The sequence below is a fragment of the Dama dama genome, chromosome 22 (genome assembly GCF_033118175.1).
Source record: "Dama dama isolate Ldn47 chromosome 22, ASM3311817v1, whole genome shotgun sequence".
Classification (NCBI taxonomy): Eukaryota; Metazoa; Chordata; class Mammalia; order Artiodactyla; family Cervidae; genus Dama; species Dama dama.
The window spans coordinates 41,886,261-41,900,404 of NC_083702.1; the positions used below are offsets into that span (position 1 = coordinate 41,886,261).

The 14,144-nt window shown below is 37.0% G+C and overlaps 1 protein-coding gene across 1 annotated transcript in view; it reads right to left on the reverse strand.

Moving 5' to 3' along the window:
- PKP2 (plakophilin 2) overlaps nt 1-14,144 on the reverse strand; it is a 93,094-nt gene that overhangs the window by 42,036 nt on the left and 36,914 nt on the right. Inside the window, exon 5 of the mRNA XM_061125272.1 lies at nt 5,418-5,625. Coding sequence (XP_060981255.1) covers nt 5,418-5,625 — 208 coding nt within the window. The remainder of the gene's footprint in view (nt 1-5,417; nt 5,626-14,144) is intronic.

A 14,144-nucleotide genomic window follows, 5' to 3' on the forward strand; every position in this document is an offset into this window, starting at 1 on the left:
AAAAAGAAAGGAACAGGATTCTGGTAAGGGGTATAATTTGAATAATTGGCAATTTTAAGTGAGAGAATGATAACTGCACTATTGAGAAACTTATTGCCAACTGATATTTACAAAATATAGTTATTGAATAAAGGGATCTAATAGATATTAAACCCCAGTTTTATTAGTATTGCCCTTACGACCAGAAATACAGTTAACCAAATCTGTATAATATTAATAGCAAAACTTGTAAATTTTATGATTAAATCTTCAAGGAGCAGCAGGAGGAGAAGTGATTCTTTTTAAACTTATATTTCAAAATGATCATAGAACAGGAGGAATGTGTTTCTGTAATTTCCCTTACATGGATCATTCCTTCTTTAATGTAACTTCTGTAAAACTTATCAGGAATATCATATTATAACAAAGGTCATTTATTTGAAAATAAATCTCAGGAAAAAGAAATTCAAGAAGGCCAAATGGTTGTCTGAGGAGGATTTACAAAAAGCTGAGAAAAGAAGAGAAGTGAAAAGCAAGAGAGGAAGGCAAAGATATACCCCGTTGAATGCAGAGTTCCAAAGACTAGCAAGGAGAGATAAGAAAGCCTTCTTAAGTGGACAATGCAAAGAAATAGAGGAAAACAATAGAATGGGAAAGACTAGAGCTCTCTTCAAGAAAATCAGATACCAAGGGAAAATTTCATGCAAAGACAGGCACAATAAAGAACAGAAAAATTAAGAACCTAACTAAAGCAGAAGATATTAAGAAGAGGTGGCAAGAATACACAGAATGGTACAAAAAAGGTGTTAATGACCCGGATAACCACGATAGTGTGGTCATCTCATCTAGAGCCAGACATCCTGGAGTGTGAAGTCAAGTAGGCCTTAGGAAGCATCACTACCAACAAAGCTACTGGAGGTGATGGAGTATCAACTAAACTATTTCTAATCCTAAATGATGATGCTGTTAAAGTGCTGCCTTCAATATGCCAGCACATTTGGAAAACTCAGCTGTGGCCACAGGACAGTTTTCATTCCTATCCCAAAGAAGGGCAATGCTAAAGAATGTTCAAACTACTGTACAACTGAATTTATTTCACATGCTAGTAAGGTAATGCTCAAAATCCTTTAAGCTAGACTTTAACAGTACGTGAACTGAGAATTTCCAGATGTTCAAGCTGGATTTAGAAAAGGCAGAGGAACCAGAGATCAAATTGCCAACATCTGTTGGATCACAGAAAAAGTGAGAATTCCAGAAAAACATCTACTTCTGCTTCATTGACTATGCCAAAGCCTCTGACTGTGTGGATCACAACAAACTGTGGAAAATTCTTCAAGAGATGGGAATACCAGAATAATGACTACCTTACCTGCCTCCTGAGAAACCTGTATGCAGGTCAAGAAGCAACAGTTAGAACTGAACATGGAATAACGAACTGGTTCCAAATTGGGAAAGGAGTATGTCAAGGCTGTATATGGTCACCCTGCTTATTTAAATTCTATGCAGAGCACATCATGCAAAATGTCAGGCTGGATGAATAACAAGCTGGAATCAAGATTGCTGGGGAAAATATCAATAACCTCAGATATGCAGATGACACCACCCTAATGGTAGAAAGTAAAGAGGAACTAAAGGGCCTCTTGATGAAGGTGAAAGAGAGTGAAAAAGCTGGCTTAAAACCTAGATAGCATATTAAAAAGCAGAGACATTACTTTGCCAACAAAGATCTGTCTAGTCAAGGCTATGGTTTTTCCAGTGGTCATGTATGGATGTGAGAGTTGGACTGTGAAGAAAGCTGAGTGCCGAAAAACTGATGCTTTTGAACTGTGGTGTTGGAGAAGACTCTTGAGAGTCCCTTGGACTGCAAGGAGATCCAACCAGTCCATCCTGAAGGAGATAAGTCCTGGGTGTTCATTGGCAGGACTGATGCTGAAGCTGAAACTCCAATACTTTGGTCATCTCATACGAAGAGTTGACTGATTGGAAAAGACCCTGATGCTGGGAGGGATTGGGGGCAGGAGGAGAAGGGGACCACAGAGGATGAGATGGCTGGATGGCATCACTGACTCGATGGGCATGAATTTGAGTAAACTCCAGGAGTTTGTGATAGAGAGGGAGGCCTGGCATGCTGCGATTCATGGGGTCGCAAAGAGTCAGACACGACTGAGCAACTGAACTGAACTGAACTAAAAACTCAACATTCAGAAAACTAAGATCATTGCATCTGGTCCCGTCAATTCATGGCAAATAGATGGGGAAAAAAAAGAAACAGTGACAGACTTATTTTCACAGGCTCCAAAATCACTGTGGACTGTGACTGCAGCCATGAAATTAAAAGACACTTGCTCCTTAGAAGAAAAGCTGTGACAAACCTAGACAGCATATTGAAAAGCAGAGACATCACTTTGCTGACAAAAGTCCATATAGTCAAAGCTATGGTTCTTCCAGCAGTCATGTAGGGATGTGAGAACTGGACCATAAAGAAGGCTGCATGCTGAAGAATTGATGCTTTCTACCTGTATGACTGGAGAAGACTCTTGAGAGTCCCCTGGACAGCAAGGAGATCAAACCAGTCAATCCTAAAGGAAATCAACCCTGAATATTCACTGGAAGAACCGATGTTGAAACTGAAGCTCCAGTATCTGATGTGAAGAGCCAACTCATTGGAAAAGATTCTGATGCTGAGAAAGATTGAAGGCAAGAGAAGAGGGGGCAACAGAGGATGAGATGGTTGGATGGCATCGCTGACTCAATGGACATGATTTTCAGCAAACTCCAGGAGATAGTCAGTTGCTGCCAAAGGGAGCAAGTTTGGACACTTTGATACAGCAAAACACTCAGGTAATACTGGACTCACATCTGGGCTTTGTTGTTTTGCTAGCTGTGCAACATTGGGCAATTCATGTAACCCCCCGAGTCTTACACTGGTCACATGTAAAGCAGTCAATAATACCATACCTTATGGAGCTGTCAGGAAGAACGGAGGTAAAATATGGAAAGTTCAAGCTTATGACTGGGCATAGATGTTAAGGAATCTGCCTGTAATGCTGGAGACTCGGGTTTGATCCCTGGTTTGGGAATGATTCCCTTGACAAACAGAATGGCTACCCACTCCAGTATTCTTGCCTGGAGAACTCTATGAACAGAGGAATCTGCTGAGCTACAGTCCATGGGATCGCAAACAGTCAGACATGACTGAGCACATAATAGAGGCTCAATAAAAAAAAAGATGTTTACAAAACAGACAAGAAAAGATTCATATATATGACTACTCACTTTATGTTTCTAAACAAAGATATAAACATGTCTAAACTAAGTTAACAATTTATTTTTGAGGTCCACAAAGCACTTATTTAGCACTTTTATTAATAGAGCTAAGGGAAGTTATTTAGTAGTGTGAGTCACTCAGTCGTGTCCGACTCTTTGGGACCCCAGGCTTCTCTGTCCATGGAATTCTCCAGGAAAGAACACTGGAGTGGGTTGCCATTCCCTTCTCCAGGGGATCTTCCTGACTTAGGGTCCGAACCCAGGTCTCCTGCATTGCAGGCAGATTCTTTACCAACTGAGCCACCAGGGAAGCCTGTTATTTAGTAGGATTTGTATCAGACATTCAAGTATCAACTCAGTTAAATGAATATATAACGAGCACTTTCTGGTAGTGATGTTTGGCTTATATTAGAAACTCTGGGAATTGCACAAATTCCATTTATCAGCTCTGTAGATTATCTAAAGAAGACTGAATGATTTCTATGGGATCAATACCACAGAATATTCTTTGTTCTGTTTCCTTCTTCCTACACAGAAGAAGAGGAAGTTCACAAACAGATTATTTCCTTTACAAACACCCACACACCCTCCTAAGTTTTCTGGCTATCATGCACCCTAACCTTGATCACTTTATTACTGAAGATTCCTCTAGATGAACACCAGTTTCTTTGCTCTACTAGTGATTTTCACTATGCTGGGAATAACTTTCATTCTCCTTCAAAACACTAGTCCAAAATCTACACCTCTTTTAAGGTCCACAGTGAAACATGTCTCCTTCATGAAGTCCTTTCTGACTGTGTGTATATCTGGTTCTCTTTTGTGTTCACTACTGTAGTTTAATGAAGAAAATGTTAAGTTCTAAACGTGAGGATTGGTTTTTGTTTTTTTTTTAAAGGCCAACCATTGTATAATTGTTCATGCTTTAGTAGATAGAAAATTAAATTCACAACCTCTCTAGTCTGTGATGTGCCTTACTTGACACTGGAAGGCTGCTCGCTAAATGTTGGCTGAATGAATGAATGAATAAGTGAGATTACTCTTAATTTCTGAGGTACTTTAATATAAGTTATGGATATGAAAGGAAATCTCTCACAGGACATGACAGCATGCTGGCAGAGGGGTAGTATGCTGCAACTCTTCATATAGTTTTATACAATTACAAAACTTCATGTAGTTTTATAAAATTAAATTATATCAAGATAGAAAAATGTGATATTTTGAGATACAAATGGGTAGACAAGATATAATGACAACATTTTTATAGGAAAAAAGACAACTGTTGTGTAATAAAAGATAGCAGAAGTGCAACAGACATTCAGTTCAATTTAAACAATATTTATGGAGCACCTCTTTCAAATAAGTATGAACACTGTTAACTATTATCACTAAGAAAAACTTTTATATATTAAAAAGGGTTAACTTCTTTGGACTTAACTTTCTCATCTGTAGAACTGAGATTTAGTACCCAATACCTCAAAATATCTCAAAACCTAAGGTTTTTGTGAGAATAAATTAAAAATTTCTACTACCTAGGACATTGAAGATATGTAAGTTTCCCCAAGATAATACTACTGATGATTATACTCAGTAATGGTTTCTTACATTGTTTGAAATGTGTTCAGGGAGCTTCAGCAGAGAACTGATGAATCATTTTCAATGAGTTATTTTCTATCATATGCACTATTCCTTTAAATGAAATTAAGCCTCCTTTCTCCATGCTTCAAGAATTATTAAAAGCATTACTTACTTCTGATTATTTTAGTTTTCCAATCCACACACAGAAAAGAGATATTTATTTTTCCAAATCAGTATTTGAATAGAAATATGAAATGGAGAAGTGAAAAACCTATCTAGTCATGTTTTCTTTTTAGGAGGTCAAGGGACAGGGAAGTTAGGAAGTTGGCATTGACAGGGATCCAGGTGATGAATGGTGCATAGAATTTTTAATTAAAAATATTAACCAAAAGCTTCAAAAAAATTTCCCCTTTAGAAAAAAAAGGAATTCAAACTGGACTTGAATCTGGGGTCTAAGCCAGCAGTAATAATGTTCCTTAAAAGCATTTCACAGATAACAATGAGCGCATCCGTCATCTGTTTCAGGAAACTTCAGAAACAGATGACATTGGCTGGGGCGCACCGTGCTAACCCTGTTAATAGTCAGTGAGCATTACCTGTTATTTGCTTCTTAGTCTCCAAGTCTCTGGTGTGCTTTAACACCTGGAGCAGCCGAGGCACCCCACTGAGTTCAGCTACCTCCAATTTATTGTCATTATCTTCAAACACCAAGTTTCTCAAGGCCCCACACACGGCTCGCTGGATATCTTCATTCTGAACTTTTAGGAGCTGTAGAAGCTTGGGGATGCCACGAAGCTGATAAACCTGGGGAAATAGATGCATATTTCAGATACTTATTAATTTTTATTTGATAGTAAAGATATTCAATGTAATATGAATGAACAGATGAAGTTCACTGAATCTGCTGATAGCTCCCACCAATTAATGTGTGGTGCAACCTGACACTCCAGTGTACAACACACCCCAGCTCTAAGGCAGTAACTCTCATCAAGGGCTCAGGATAAATCTGCAAAGTTAAGATTGAAACCTATGAAAAAACTGAAGGACAAAGTTACGTGATAAAGGGTGAATAAATGGTAATTAAGTGCATGTTGTTGCTGTTTAGTCAGTCATGTCTGACTCTTTTGGGACCCCATGGGACTATAGCCCATCAGGGTCCTCTGTCCAAGGGCTTTTCTAGGCAAGAATACTAGAGTGGGTTGCCATTTCCTTCTCCAGGGGATCTTCCTGACCCAGGGACTGAACCTGAGCCTCCTGTATTGTATGCAGATTCTTTACCACTGAGCCACCTGGGAAGCCCAATTAAGGGGACAGAAAAGCCTTAATCACAATAAAGATGAAGAGAACTAGGAATCCAAGAAACAGAGAAAGTTTTACGGAAGAATACCATATTACATGAATTTGTTTTCTAGGACAGAGCTATACAGTCAATATACACAATAGAAATCACCTCCATTAGTAGTAGAAATAAAAATTCATTTTTCATTTACCATGGCAATTGTAGTAGCAATGCAAAACCAACCCTAAATGCAAGTTGTTTTTTTTTTTTTGAGATATAAATGACATAACATTTATGTTAGTTTCAGGTGTAGAATATTGTGATTCAATATCTGTATTTAATAAGTCTATTACCACCACAGATAATTGGGCTTCCCTGGTGCTCAACTGTGAAAGAATCCACCTGCAATGTGGAAGACCTGGGTTCAGTTCCTGGGTTGGGAAGATCTCCTGGAGAAGGGAACTCCAGTATTCTGGCCTGGAGAATTCCATGGACAGAGAAGCCTGGCAGGCTACACAGTCCATGGGGTTGCAAAGAGACAGACACGACTGAGCAACTTTCACTTTCACCACACATAGTTACAAACTTTTTTTCTTGTGATAAGAACTCTTAAGATCTATTTTCTTGGCAACTTTCTATTGTCATCATGCTGTACATTACATTCCCATGACATTTATTTTATAATTAGAAGAATGCAAGCTATTTTTATAATCAATTGTTTTCACTATTTAAAAACATGTAAATAAGTTATGCAAGCATTTTAAATAAATAACATAGCTTTATAATTTTTAATATGCTACTTAAAAAATATTTCTTCTATACAAATATGTAAGAAAGGGCATGCTATTGGAGAAGGAACCTGAGGGTAGTAGAGCTAGGAAGAAAAAAAAAGATGGCTTTGATTCTGAAACCTAAGACTGTTTAAGAAGAGGCCAAATAATGACAGTCTGAACAAGGTGACTTTGTGTTTTAGGTTGCAAATGTTGAAAGAAATCAGGAGGTGGATGCAGTATTGCTGAAGAGAAATGTTAAGTTACAGACTGAGGGCTTGCTTTCTCAGAGGCTTCCACTAGCATCTGATTAAAACTTTTTAGTTGGTAAGACCTTTTAGTAAGGATCTCAGTCACTTGTACTGTCTTAATGCAGAAATTTATAGGAATTAAGTTGCTGTGAATATATTTCCCCTTAGGATAAAGTTCATCACTTTATGAATGATGTCCTAACTGCACAACAGTTTCCAAACAGGAGAGAGCTACACACTTGGCTCGGTGGTGCATCTCACATTTTCTATGTATCTGATAGGCAGATAAATGGAATTTAAGACACTGTCTTCCAGTCTTACATCTTCCTTTGTCAGGACTGGGGAGAGATTAGCAAGTCAGGAATAAAAGTCAAGGCGATAAGATAATCTAGTAAAAATAATAACCACAATAATAATAAAACAAAAATAACAACTCTTCCTCCTACTTCTATCATTAGGAGGTATTGGCATAGTATTAAAAATTTTATATATTAATACATACATTATCTAAGCAATAGCTTGCAAGAACCTTAAGAACAAATTACTCTTTGGGTCCCTTTAAGGCAATAAAGAAGAACACTTCCACTTTTGACTCCCTTCAGAGGGAACAGACAATGGGAGACTGGCTACAGCAATTTTGTTGGGCTATGTCTAAAATCATTCTAATGTGTTCATAAGAAAATGCTAATGATAGCTATCAATTAGATCTGGTCCAGCAGATCATCTATTTGATCATCTGTTTCAAAAGCAGAAAGGCAAAACTTACTTGAAAATAGCCAATAACTCTTATGTTTCCCTAATTCTGTCAATAGTTAGGTTTTATGATGGCTGAATTCCTATCCTATAAGCTCCTTAAACGGTAGATAGACTATGGAAATATTTCATTTCTTAATTTATAACTTACAAGTTGCCTTCTTCAAACTTTGATGTGAAATGGCTTACTGGCCAAATTTCATTTCTACCTGTGATGACAGCATGGGTCAGAAGTGGCTAGTGGAAACATCCACTGCCTTGTCCAGGTGGCACGAACGGCTGGCTTCTGCTAACAGCCCTCTGACCCATTCCATTACCCTGTCACCTTTATCCCCCTGGCTTTCAGCACTTGCTCCAGTCTAGAAAGAAGAAACTTCAGACACACCATACTCGGATAAATGCTGAAATCCAGCTACAGCTTTGCTCACTGGAGAATGTGCCTCCCTAGTGCTTGGCACCTACCTCACATTTAAAAATAGATTTTAGCTATTTTTACCCATTTTATCAATTAAATGAATATAAATCATATCAAGTGCAAGAAGTTGATGACATTCTGTGTATTGCCTATAACTTGGACAGCTGGTAATGACTCCTATACACATTTGCTGTTGCTGTTGTTTAGTTGCTAAGTTGTGTTTGATTCTTTGTGACCCCATGAACTGCAGCCCACCAGGCTCCTCTGTCCATGGGATATCCTAGGCAAGAATACTGGAGTGGGTTGCCATTTCCTTCTCCAGGGGATCTTCCCAACCCAGGAACTGAACCCATGACTCCTGCTTGGCAGGTGAATTCTTTACTGCTGAGCCATCTGGGAAGCCCTATATACGTTAGGCCCAATGTTAAATGCACTGTTCTTGCCCCCTTTGAATTCAGGGAAACAGGCAGGACTAGAGAAGTCGTATATGTTTACTTTACACTGAAGCCTCAGGAGGGAAAATCCTTTGGGAAAAGGAAAAAAACCAGAATTACATGAACATTTCAGAACTTCAAAAAAACTTCATTTGAAATGGTTTCTAAATATATGAAAGGGCAGAATCGCACACTAGAATTTTAACTTTCTCCCTCATTATTCCGATTCTCTTCCCTGAAAACTCTTAAAGAATTAAAGGATGAGGGTTTCTGATAGCAAATAAGTAAGAGGGAACAGATCAACTCTCTTGGCACAAGGGCTCCCTCATGCCCTGGTGCCTTCACTCTCAATTCTTTTCCTGTCTGGAATGCTCTGCCATTCTGCCTTTCTGTTGGCAAAGTCCCACTCATCTTGCATAACCAGCTCAAATGTTACCTCCCTCTGCAAAGTGTTACTCTTTCTTTTCCTCTCATTACAATTAATCACTCCTTGTAAATTGGTATAACCTTTAAGGAAGGCAATTGTCAATATGTGTTAAAAACTTCAAACATACTCACTTTTAGTAAACTTCATTAGGAAATAATTTGAAATGCAGACACAGATTAACATGACAACAGTAACTACATTATTTATAATACTAAAAAATAAGAAACCATAAATGTCCAATGATGGGGAAGGCTGGTTAATGGTTAACTGTCACATATTCATATACTGAGGTATCCACAGAAGAGGCAGAGCAATGCCTGAACTGACAGGGATTTTATTGGTCATATTGTTCCCTCATCAGTTCAATGGGATTATATAAGATGAGCAATTGTGTGCTACGCCCACAGTAGTTCTCAACATATAGTAGTTACTACTATTATGATTACTATGCCACCAATAAAAAATATATATTTTGCCATGCAGTGGCATGTGAGATGTTAGTTCCCCAGCTAGGAATCAAACCCATGTCCCTGCAGTGGAAGCACGGCATCTAAACTACTGGACCACTAGGGAATTCTGTTTAAAAAATATCTTTAATGTATAAGAAAATGATTCATGCAATGTTACTGAAAAAAGTTGAATATCTATGCATTTCTGCTCACAGATACAAGGAAGGGAATGTGACTGGGGAGTTTGGGAGAAATGGTGGGATTATAATGTATGAATGGGGATTGCTACTTTGTATTGTTTTTGAACAGCAAGCATGTATTTATGCATGCTTTTTAAAAACAAAACAAAAAGTCCTCATAAATAAAGCTACATATTCAATTTGATGACATCTAAGTACATGCATACATTAAAAAATTAGAGAGTAAAACCAAAATAACAATAGATAGACTGTGGGCTTTTTTCTTTCTTAATTTCCTTCTAAAGCATTTTTTCTTTTTTAATTTCTCAAATTTCTTATAATAAACTTAAAAAGATTTTGCAAAACAGTTATGGCAGTCACTGCTTCAGTGATGAGATTTGAAGTAGGCATGGAAATAAAACCAGCCTAAGAAGGGTCTTACAGAATAAATTACAGGATTTGTTCTTTATACTGTAGGCAAGCAGGACAGATATTGGAAAGGTCTCCTGGATGCTATGAAGAGAGTGGGCTTAGGTGTGGATAAGAATGGACGCAGAGAGGTTAATTAGGAGCTGTATTAACAAAGATGATGGTGACAGGGATCAGCATGGTGGCACTGAGTAGGAAGAGAAAGTGTAGGTAGAGACCGGACACGTGTAAGAGCAGCATTAACAGGACCTGAAGACTGCATGAGTATGAGAGGTAAGGAAAAAAGAAGCTTAAAGTCTGTCCACATTTTGGTATCAAACTACCTGAGTGAATTACCACTAAGAGAGGAGAGAGCTATTATTTCAGGGCAAGGGTTGTATGATTATCTAACTGCATTCTCACAACAACTCAGTAGTAGGACTATTATTTTCAGTTTAAAGGTAGGAAAGCTGAGGTTGAGAGTGGTAAAGTATAGGTAATTAGGGTACTGGGACTCACACTCAGCCCCTGGCTACTTTTGAGAGTCAATGCTTGAACCTCCCAACTCAGCAGAACAAGTTTAGAAGGAGGACTGGATACTTGAGAAAATGCAGCAAAGAAGCCGTGTTCATTTTTAGATGAGCTGGTATTGAGTACAGCAGGATGCCTAAGAGATAAACAGACATGGAGTTTGGGACCCAGGCAAAGACATTGTCAGGAGATGCTGTGAGTCGTTAGCACTGAGATCACATTAGTGGAAGTCAGAGGAGTAGATAAGGTGGGTCAGGAGATGGTGTCAAATAAGAGAAGTCCCAGGAAAGCATCTAAGAAACATAAACATTTAAGGTACAGGTTGAGGATAATTTTTTTTTAAACAGAGGAAACCTGAAGAAGCCAGAGAGATGGAAAAAGAGCCAGAAGACTCTGGGCCAAAAGAAGAAAGTTTCAAAAAGGAATGAGGAATTGATGGTGTTAAATGCTGAATCTTATCTAAAATAATAACTGAAAAGTTGCCAGTGGTCTTAAAAGTTTTTTACTTCAAATATTGACTTTTATATCCAAATTGTTGCTGTTTTTAGTAAATACATTAAAAAAACTGTACCATCATTCTTAATATTAATGTGATTTTGTGAATGCCCTTGGGTTATATTGTCACAATTCTTAGATTTCCTATCAAGCATGTATGTGTTTAGGTTATAGTTTTCATGTTTCATTATTCTCAAAACCAGTCTTTGTCTTAGCTTTATCACACTGAATAAGAGCTAAGAGGAAAGCACAGGTTTAATCCTACATGTAAGCAGAGTTATATTTATAGTCAAATTAGTAATTTAAGAATGGAAATCTAGCCCAACTTGGGTAACAAGAGAATATTTCATGTAATCCCACATTATAAAATGAAAGCATGTATAAAAGTGCTCAGTTTTAAAAACTGGGAATAAAAAAAGATTTGTGTATAAAGAAGGTTTATTACTAAATATATTAGATATTACCAAATATACTATTTTTTTTAAATCCTTATTTTTTCCATGGAATAAACATAGATAAAGGGTCAGTGAGAAATACCCAAGACTTATGTAACTTTTAAAAGCAAAAATAGATGGAATAGATCTTTTGAAACAATACATAATAGATATCGTGAAGAAAAATACTGACAAATTTACTTCATAAGAATTTAAAATCATGCATAATGAAAGATATAAGAGAAGTTAGGAAAAAACATTGTCACATATGTAGCAATGGGCTAATGTGCATAATAAAGAACTCTTACAACTCAATAAGAAGCAGGCAAATGTCTTAGAAAAATAACAAATGAGTTAAACAATGACAATGAATAAATACGAAGTCAAAAAATATAAAAAGGTGCTCATCTTCATGAATAATTAATGAATGCAAGTGGGGGAAAAAAGAACAGTGGAAACTCTGACTTACTACTCAATCTGTAGGATTAATCACATGCTCTTTCTACTCTGTGAAATCCAGATTTCGAGTACTGTCAAAGCTGGCAGGTTAGTATATGTTGGCCTTTGGACTCTTATTTATTCTGTTTTACCAAGAGCAAATTAGGTTTGTTACCCAATGCATTTATGCCAACTGTACTTGTTGCTGTAATTATGTAATTTATTTACCTATTCTGAAAAAGCTGTCTGTCTGAAAGCTAATTTGAATGCTTCAGAAAGACTAGATAAAGGTGAAGAGCTTTGAAAAGATCTGTAATTGGAAGAAATTAACCTAAAAGGCTAGATAAAAATATAAGAATCTAGAAGGATATGAACTCCAATGAATTAGGGCCATTAGGTTCTCATTTTACTCCCAAAAATCTAAATAATGGCAAGTGAAACATAATGGGCATAGTTTATATATGAAAAACAGTGACAAACTCTGCGTGTTTATAATTTTTTAAAAGAATTTTCTCTGTAATTCTGATAACCAGATCAGTTATTAAGTCTTGATTTCAAAAAGAGGAAAATTTCTTAATATAAAGTAATACCTTTCTTTCTGCTTATCAGATTAGCAAAAATGAACGAAGAAGAATATCTTGTGATAATGGTGCATGTAAATAGGCACTTTGACACCATGTTGGTGGGAGGGTAAATTTGTATAATTTAGGGGAAGATTTATAGCAAGTTATTTATCAAAATTAAAAATGACTTACGAGTAATGAGGACTGGATTTACCTACCACTTAAATGATTTTAAAAACCAGACAAAATATCTAATTGTTTCAATAGCTGGACATGAGGCAATGATAGACAGCGATCCCTAAGAGATGGAGAACAAGGAGAGCCCTACTGCTGCCTCAGATCACCGTCTTGAGAGAGACCTCAGGCTGTGGTGTTGTGAGGGAAATCTTAAGTGCAATTCAACAAGCAGAGCTGAGAAGAAAGAGTGAAGAATCCAAGAAGAACAAGGAAGGAAGAGTACTGGTAAGAAAAGTACTGCACAGAAGGAGAACTCCTGAGATCTGCAGAGGGTCCCCATTTAGGATTCAGTAGAGTATTAACCAGTTTTATCTTTGTGAGGAAATTGCCTGAGGCCAGGGAAGTAACTGCCTAAATAAAGTTACTGCTCCTCAGGCTCACAAAGGCCTGTGAACAGTGCCTAGTCTCACCAGCCAGCCAGAAAGACAAGGTTAGTCAAATAGCTATTTTAACAGTCTTGCATATGTTCAGAAACATGTTAAGTATGGACACAGAAGATATAAAAAAAGACTAAAATTTAACTTCTAGACACGAAAACTATAATTTACAAAATAAAAAATACACTGAATGAGAACAATGGCATATTCAACAATGCAGAAGAAAAAATCAGTAAATTTAAAGCACAGAAACTGAATTTACCCAAAAAGAAACATACAGGAAAAACAACTAAAAAAGAAAAACAGAGTACGCATGATCTGTGGTACAACTTCAAGCAGCCTAATATATATGTAATGGCAGTTCTCAAAGGCAGGACAGAAGATTTCCCAAATAAAATTTCAAAATTTGATGAAAAGTAGAAACCCACAATTTTGAGAAGTTTAATGAACTCCTAAGCATAAGAAACCTATGGAAAACTGCACCAAGGTACATTGTGATCAAACTGTCCACAACAACGAGAAAGATAAAATGTTAAAAGCAACTTGAGTAGGCAGGGAGAGACACATTAAGTATAATGGAACAATTAGGAGGACAGGAGAGCCCTTGTTTGAAACAATGCAAGTGGCAGGACAGTAGAGTAACAAGTTTTAAGTTCTGTTTTTAGGAGTTTTGTTGCTAGTAAAGCAAAATGAAAGCAAAAATGAAGTTCTTTCTCAGATATACAAAAGCTAAAATAGTTAATCATCAGAATACCTGTACTATAATAAATGTTTTAAAAAATTATTCAGGCAAAGGGAAATGACATCACATGATATTTACAAAAAGAAATGAAGAGCACAGAACAACTTAGACAAAATGAACAAAGATTTTGGTCTTTGAGTA